General features: G+C 45.9%; 1 protein-coding gene across 2 annotated transcripts in view; it reads right to left on the bottom strand.

The window, feature by feature from the left end:
- Positions 1 to 1,833: 1,833 nt before the first annotated feature.
- The window catches only part of LOC119285837 (myosin-binding protein 7-like), a 16,030-nt gene continuing 8,996 nt past the window's right edge, over positions 1,834 to 8,867 (bottom strand). The window contains exons 2-3 of one of the 2 annotated variants that reach the window (XM_037565168.1): positions 2,422 to 2,468; positions 1,834 to 2,236 (exon numbers count right to left, since the gene is read on the bottom strand). In XM_037565168.1, coding sequence (XP_037421065.1) covers positions 2,137 to 2,236; positions 2,422 to 2,468 — 147 coding nt within the window. In that variant the 3' untranslated portion in view covers positions 1,834 to 2,136. The remainder of the gene's footprint in view (positions 2,237 to 2,421; positions 2,469 to 8,867) is intronic. The other variant, XM_037565169.1, reaches the window with a different exon arrangement.

Raw genomic sequence — 8,867 nt, 5'->3', positions numbered from 1 at the left:
ATGGCAGAGGAGATTGCTACCCTTGAGCGCACCGGCACGTAGGATGTGGTTTCTCTTCCTCCCCATGTTCGTCCAATCACTTGTAAGTGGGTCTATAAGATTAAGACTTGCTCTGATGGTTCTCTTGAGCGTTATAAAGCTCGGCTTATGGCTCGTGGCTTTCAGCAGGAGCATAGTTGTGATTACGATGAGACTTTTGCTCATGTGGCCCATATGACCACTGTCCGTACACTTCTCTCCATGGCCTCTGTGCGCCACTGGTCCATGTCTCAGCTTGATGTTAAGCATGTATTTCTTAATGGTGAGTTGCGTGAGGAAGTTTATATGTAGCCACCACCTGGGTATTCAGTTCCTGATGGCATGGTTTGTCGTCTTTGCCGCTCTCTATATGGCCTTAAGCAAGCCCACCGCGTTCCGTTTGAGCGTTCTGCCTCGGTGGTCACTGCAGCTGGTTTTTCTCCCAGTGCTCATGATCCAGCGTTGTTTGTCCACCTTTCTACTCATGGCCGCACTCTTCTTCTTTTATATGTTGATGACATGATCATCACTGGCAACGATCTTGAGTACATTGCCTTTGTCAAGGCCCGTCTCAGTGAGCAGTTTTCTATGTCTGATCATGGTCCTCTTCGTTAGTTTCTTGGGATTGAGATTTCCTCCACCTCCGATGGCTTTTTTATTTCCCAAGAAAACTATACCCATGATCTTCTTGCTTGTGTGGCTCTTAGTGATGAGCGCACTGTTGAGATTCCTATGGAGCTTAATGTTCACCTTCGTCCTTCTGATGGCCAGCCCTTGTCAGATCCAACTCGTTATCGTCATCTTGTTGGGAGTCTTGTCTATCTCTTTGTTACTCGTTCGGATATCTCCTATCTTGTCCATATCCTAAGGCAGTTTGTTTCTTCTCCCACTTCGGCTCACTATAGTCTCCTTCTTCGTGTTATATGATATCTTCGCGGTATCTCTCACCGTCTCTTCTTTCCTCATTCTAGCTCGTTACAGTTTCAGGCCTATTCCGATGTTGTCTGGGCTAGTGATCCTTCAGACCGCCGTTCACTTTCTGCTTACTATGTCTTTCTTGGTGGTTCTCTCATTGCCTGGAAGACGAGCAAATAGACTGCAGTTTTCCGTTCGAGTGCAGAGGCCGAGTTGCGAGCTATGGCTCTTCTCACGGCAGAGGTGACTTCGTTACGCTGGTTACTTGAGGATTTTAGTACATGTGCTATCAGTATTGCATGGGACCGTGAAGCATGAGCTTACCAAGCATATTGGTGTTGATGCTTTCTTTGTGCGCGCTAGTATGCAACACCATGTTGTTGCTCTTCAGTATGTGTCTAGCTGACGGACTTCTTCACGAAGGCCCAGACTAGAGCACAATATGAATTTTACCTCTCCAAACTCAGTGTTGTGGATCCACCATGAGTTTGAGGGGGTGTTAAAGTTATACTTATGGTGGCCTTTAGCCTTTTGCATTCTGGTCTTTGGCCTCCCCCTGTGCATGGCTTTTGCCTCTTGATAATACTATGTTGAATATTTTCCTAACAGTAATAAAGTGCCGTGATTACTGTAAAAAGTGTATGAATAAAAGCTTGCCAAGCCGCTAACCTTACCGATTAGATCCCGCTTGAACCCGCTTGAACCTGTGCAACTGATACGTTGGGCACAGCATCTGCCTTATACCTCATTCCGCATCGCCCACCCAAACCAGAGGCTTGCCTTTCGATATTTCAGAAATTAGATAATGATCTATTTTTGTGGTAAAATTACTGGTAACTTCAAAATCCGGTCTTCCACAAAATCTGGTATGAGTACAGAAACAGTAGCACATCATAGCACTGCTAAACAATCTCTACTTCTGATATTGCTCGTTACTTGGAGTACTTTGTACAAATGAACCAATTCGTACTTGTCTAAAAAAAACAATCATTACAATAGTAGGAGAAAAATAGGCACCAAATCAAATAAATGGACAAGACCTCGAACCTCAGTTGATAACTAGATAGATCGCCAGACCAAACCAGCATAAAATTTATGGACAAAAGAGCGAAAAGATATATGCAGCAATGACAACACTTTTCACAAAAGCATCATACAAGCGCAGAGTCTTCCTCGGCCGCTGCATATTATAAGTGAGCGGCATCACCTAGCTCTCTTAAGAAATCTTCTGTATCTCTGTTTGTGGGACCTATCAAGCAGCAGCATTAGTCCAACATAGCTCCCGCACAAGCCAAATGGGTACCTGCGAACGATGCCCAGCAATGGTTACATACACAAAGATACTCCCTCCATCCCAAAATAAGTGTCCCAGCTTTAGTATAACTTTAGTAAGTGTCACTAAAGTTATACTAAAGCTGACACACTTATTTTGGGACTGAGGGAGTACAAGGTAACTGTTAACAAATTGAGCAAGATTTGACAACTCACTTGATGCGATCTAATTTCTTTTGCCGGGAAAAGACAGATACGATCCACTGGATGAAACAGAAAAGAAGCAAATCAGCAAAGAAACTAACGATGCGTTTGGTTCGCCGAAAAAAGGGCGGCTTCCGATTACATCGGTTTCTAAAACCGTAGCGAGCGTTTGTTTCGGCGACGATGCTTTCCATAAACGCGCTTCCCGATACAGCCCTTCACGAAATTGAAACCGCCCGAATTCGCCGGGGTTGGAAATCGGGACTCGGACGAAGTAACCAAACGATCCACGTTTTACGCAAGAATATCCGAAAGCGGCGCTTCCTGAATACGATACAGCAAAAACATTACCGGCGCGGTACCAAACGCGTCGTAAGGTTTACCCTATAGTTGCCATGTTACACTAGTATCTGCTTGAACCGGATTAAAACATGCAAATATAGTAATTTGAGTACTCTCTGCATTATCATTGAAGTGAGCTGCTCAATTCTTTACTCCCCTTTTCCCATTCTTCCTATCTTGCTGACAGGTGGGTAAGTTCATTGAAGTTTAGACAAAGTTCATAAAAAAGTCATGGAAATAATTGCCCCGTAAATTTAATTTAATATCCAGGAGAATGAGGTCAGGGAGGCTTTAAAAAGGATGAAAGCAGACAGGGCGATGGACCCTGATTGTATCCCTATTGAGGCGTGGAGAGGCCACTGAGACAGCGATAGCATGGTTAATTAAGATTTTCAACCTCATTTTTCGAGCAAACAAGATGGCCGAAAAATGAAGGCGAAGTATATTAGTACCGATCTACAAGAACATGTGGGATGTTTAAAGTTGTACTAATTATAGTGGGATTAAGCTGATGAGCCATAGAATGAAGCTATGGGAGAGTCTTGGGCACCGCTTAAGTAGAATGACAAGCATGCTCGGTAATCAATTTGGTTTCATGCCTGAGAGATCGACCATGTAACCCATTTTCAGGAGAATAAGGACCTGCACATGATCATTGACTTGGAGAAAGCTACAATAAGATACTGTAGAATGTCATGTGGTGAGCCTTGGAGAAACACAAAGACTCAAGAAAGTACATTACCCTTATCAAGGACATCTACGATAATGTTGTGGCAAGTTCGAACAAGTGATGGCGACACTAATGACATTCTGATTAAAATAGGACTGCATCAAGGGTCAGCTTTGAGCCCTTACCTTTTTGCATTGGCAATGGACGAGGCCATGAGGGATATACAAGGAGATATCCATGGTGTATGCTCTTTGTGGATGATGTGGTGCTAGTCGACGATAGTCGGACAAAGGTTAATACAAAGTTAAGAGTTGTGGAGACTGACTTTGGAATCGAAAGGTTTTAGACTTAGTAGAACTAAAACTAAGTACATGAGGTTAGGTTTCAGTACTACTAGGCATGAGAACGAGTAGGTTAGCTTTGATGGGCAGGTGGTACCTCAGAAGGTCACCTTTCGATATGTGGGGTCAATGAACGTGATATCCATGAAGATGTCAGCCATTGAATCAAAGCTGGGTGGATGAGGTGGCGCCAAGCTTCTAGCGTCGTTACAAGAGTGCCACAAGACCCAAAAGGCAGGTTCTATAGGATGTCGATTCGACCTACCATGTTATATGAAGATGGATGAGGGGACATGTAAAACAGTTAGGTGTAGCAGAGATGCACATATTGAGATGAATATGTGGCCACACAAGAAAGGATCGGGTCCGGAATGATGATATTCGTGGTAGAATTGGGGTAGCACCGACTGCAAAGAAGCTTGTCCAACATAAGATGGTCTGGGCATAGCGTACGGTTAAAGCGTGTTGACAATGCCAAGAGAGGTCAAGATAGACCAAACATGACATTGGAGTACGTAAAGAAAGATCTAAAGGACGGGAATATCACCGGGGAAATAGTCATGGACAGAACGCGTGGAAGTTCCTATCCACATGCCAGAACTATAACTTGATTTTGAGATCTTATGGGTTTCAACTCTAGCCGACCCAACTTGTTTGGAAATGAAAGGCTTTGATGTTGTTGTTGTCGTAACCATACCACAATTTGCACAACAATGCTGTCAGGCGCCATGAGAGCTATGGCAGGTTATAGTCAACTGTGCATAGGTCAAACCTCATGCTTAATAATAAAATGTCAGTAATGATCCAGTTCTGACACCTCACATGTTGATGACATTCACGTATTTTACTCTGTTTAAGGACATTTAGTAGCAGACCTGACACTAACCCATATAATAAATAAACGTTTGGTCATGATCCAATTCTGACACTTCACATGTTGATGCGTAATGTCACGCATACTATTTTGTTTACAGGGCATTCGGTGGAACACCTGAGCTGACCAATAACAAAGAACTTGATTTCATGTCAGAGTCAGACTGCTTTCTTCCGCTGTTTGGTAGTATAATGGAACACAACAAAGTGTTTTCTAATTCAGGTTTGATGGATTATAAGATGTTCACGTACTGACTGAGTGAACTAAGAAAATGGGGCCTGAAGATCGAATGCAACAGATGCACAAGAAAGAAACAATTTGTCCATATCCTCAAATTGACAAATTATAAGGCATATTTTGCTCATGTGTTTGGTGACACTATAACCCAAATACTCCCTTCGTTCATTATTATAAGATGTTTTGGATATTTTTAATATGGACTACGTATGGACTGAAATGAGTAAACATACCAAACATACATCCAATTTAAAACTGGGTGCATATATACAAGTGAAATTACACAAACCACCAACTATTGAGGTTGATTTTGCACACATGTACTCTTCATATTTATTGGACAAAACACCACCTATTGATGTAACCAAGAATTACGAGTCGACAAGTCGAGCTGAGGTTGAGACTCACGTGACTACTCTAGACTACTGCTGGACTAGTCGACATGGTACTGTACTGCTGAACTATACATAGTATGTACTCTCTCCGCTCACAAATACTACCAAGATGTTTTGGGTATTTCAATATGGACTGCATAAGGACTAAAATGAGTGAACAAATACACTAAAACATGTCTATACATCCGATTCACAGAAAAAATAGAACATGTTACATTTGTGAATGGAGGTAGTATATAGAGTATTATATAGTATAGCATATATAGTATACAATAAAAATTGAATACATGTGAAGTGGATGAAGAATGTGAGGCTGGGCCAATATTCAATGGCCATGGCCGCAGCGGAGAAATCAAACCCAAGAAGGGAAGGAGAGAAGGAAGAAATTACTTGCTGATGAGTGATATTTTTACACTCCTTCACCCTTTATTTAAACCGAGATATTTCATTAAAACCGAGATATTTCATTAAAACCGAGATATTCGTTCCGATATTGTGACTAATGACTAATGAATGCAAAGGATTTCACAAATCCTCTCTTTGATGTGTTTCCACAAGAAATGGGCTAAAAAGGGAAGAAATCACGTGTGAACATGGAAAGGAGTGAAAAAGGAGATAAAAGAAATCAGGAGGCGCACCAGAGAAAACAGAACAAAAGACGGCGTTCCCGTGGATTCTGAGGCTCCTCGTCCACCTGAACAACTTTTATAAATGGGACCACGCCAAAATGCCAACAGAACGTCCACGAGCGAAGCCAGAACAGAGCCACCTTCATCCTCTCTCATCAACCCTAGCCGTCGCCATTACCATCTCCATAGCCACCATCACCACCATCACCACCATAGTTCATCTTCCTCTAGTTCATACTTGTAATTGTGCATCGCACAATTAATCCATTGTAAGACATTATCAATCAATCGATCTTCAAAATGTGTTCTTCATTCCATCTGATCTCCATGTGTGAGTAGTTCGGTAAGGTATGGGTTGAGGCCTAGGCCTTGCAACCCGTTATATTTGTTGTGGGGATCAATGAAAGTGCTTTGAATTAACGCCCCGTATATGTGAAATAAAATTATTCCGTAGATGTTTCTTGTCTTGTCCGTATTCTTCAACCCAGGATCATGGAGAACAAGCCATGGAGAGGCTAAGGGCAGGGAGAACGTAAAGTGTTATTCTGAACACCAGTGACAGAAGGGTTCGCGCCGGTGGACTTCGAGGAAGTTTTCGCTCTGGTGGCAAGGCTCGAGTCTGTGCAGCTAAGCCTTGCCCTACCGGCGAACCGGGGCTGGGAGGTTCACCACATGGACGTCAAGTCGGCATTCCTCAACGGCGACCTTGAGGAGGAGGTTCAAGTGTCTCAACCGTCGGGCTTCACCGCCGACCATCATGATTACGGCATGTACAGGCTACACAAGGCCCTATACGGGCTGCGGCAAGCACAGAGGGCATGGAATGCCAAGCTAGACACGAGATTGGCATCGCTCAGCTACACGCGCAGCGCCTGGAGCACGGTGTGTACGCGCGAGGGACCAGGGACGCACAACTAATCGTCGGCATCTACGTCGACGACCTTATCATCACCGGAGTTGAGCAACACGACATGCGCTGCTTCAAGGAAGAAATGAAGCAGCTCTTCAGCATGAGTAACCTCAAGGTGCTACACCATAGTCTGGAGGTGAATCAGGAGCGTAGACGGATGTACAATCACCCAGGTCGCCTATGCCAGCAAGCTGCTCAAATGAGTGGGCATGGCGGACTGCAACGCCACACACACCCTGATGAAGGCCCGCTGCAACAGCAGGGAGAACAAGGAGAGGCCAGTGGACACGAAGTTCTACCGCAGTGTCATCGGTAGCCTTAGGTACTTGGTACACACCCGACCAGACATCGAGTTCCCAGTCGGGTTCCTAAGCAGGTTCATGGAGGCGCTAGCCAGCGACCATCTCGTGGCGGTCAAGCATCTGCTCAGTTACATCGCTGGCACACTCACGCACAAATGCATATATCTCCGCGGCAACGGTGAGACCTTGATTGGCTACAGCGACTCGAACCCCACCAGCGATGTGGACTCCAGAAAAGCACCTCAGGCATGCTATTCTTCCTCGGCAACAGTATGGTGAGTGCTATTCTTCCTTTGCAACAGTCCGGTGAGCTAGCAATCGCAGAAGTAAAAGGTTGTCATCACCTCTTCGTGCGAAGCAGAGAACATTGTGGTGGCTACAACAGCGGCCAAGGGATCTGGCTGGCTCGTCTCCCCGGCGAGCTTCTGAACACCGACCCTGCTACACTCTGCATCGGCAACAATCCGCCATCTCGCTCTGCAAAAATCCGGGTGCTTCACGACCGAAGAAAGCACATTGATCTGCCCTACCATTTCATACGATACAGTGGAGAAGGGCTCGGTTATCGTGGAGTTCATCGGAACCGGCGAGCAGAGGGCAGACATTCTGACGAAATCTCCCGGGCGAGTTCATTTCCATGAGCTCAACGTAAAGATTGGAATTGTCAAGATAACACACAGGGATTAGGGGGAGAATGTTAGATATGAACTTTGTGTTCTTTACTTAATTAGTCAGGTTAGTATAGGTCGGTTCAGACTTTTCTTAGCCAGTAAGAATGTTACTGTCAGAGCTAGTAGTCATTGTGGTATTTGCTTGGTCTGCCATCTGTTGAGCAGTACATGAACTGTATATTTTTTGTAGGTGCAATGAACCTGGTATGCCGGTTGTGGCTGAGGCGGTTCACAAGGCCTACAAAAGGACTAGTAGATTATCCTTGTATTGTAAGCTTGATATGTAACACCCCGGATACAAGTTTCCATATTTGTACTCCGACTCTTGCCTTTTCCGGAGATGCGATACGATATTCCCTCGTGGTTGGGTTTTGTTTTTGTTCTGCTTGTGTCCATGTCATGCATTTCATATCATGTCATCATGTGCATCGCATTTGCATACGTGTTCGTCTCATGCATCCGAGCATTTTCCCCGTTGTTCGTTTTGCAATCCGACACTCCTATGTCCTCCGGCGTCCCCCTCTGTTGAACATTCTCGGAATGGACCGAGATTTGCCAAGCGGCCTTGGTGAACCACCGGTAGACCGCCTGTCAAGTTTCGTGCCATTTGAAGTCCGTTTGATACTCCAACGGTTAACCAGGGAACCGTAAAGACATCGTGTGTGTTGCAGCCCAACACCCCTCCAAGTCAGCCCACAAACTCATCCAAACCCTCTCCATCCTCTCGGCCGTTCGATCACGATCGCGTGGCCGAAAACCGCTCCTCATTTGGACTCTCCTAGCTCCCTCTACCTATATATATGTCCTCTCCCCCGAAATTTTCGCGGATGAAACCCTAGCCCCGCTCCTCTCACGCCGCCGGGCGTGTCCGTCGGCCACGTCCCCTGCACCAATCGGGCGCCGCCACGTCATCAACCCCGCCGCCTCAGCCAACCGCGCGCCGCCACGCGTCCCCGCGCCCGCGCCCACTTCAGCGCCACCCGTGCGGGCCCGCCGGGGCCCGAGCGAGGCCCTCTCCGGCCCGAGCCGTCCGCCGTCCGCGCCTCACCCGCGAGCGCGCGGCTCCGCTCGTCGCCGTCCGGCCGCC

The sequence above is a fragment of the Triticum dicoccoides genome, chromosome 4A (genome assembly GCF_002162155.2).
Source record: "Triticum dicoccoides isolate Atlit2015 ecotype Zavitan chromosome 4A, WEW_v2.0, whole genome shotgun sequence".
NCBI lineage: Eukaryota > Viridiplantae > Streptophyta > Magnoliopsida > Poales > Poaceae > Triticum > Triticum dicoccoides.
The sequence above is the reverse complement of the archived record's forward strand: the minus strand, read 5'-3'. Positions and strand labels throughout refer to the sequence as shown.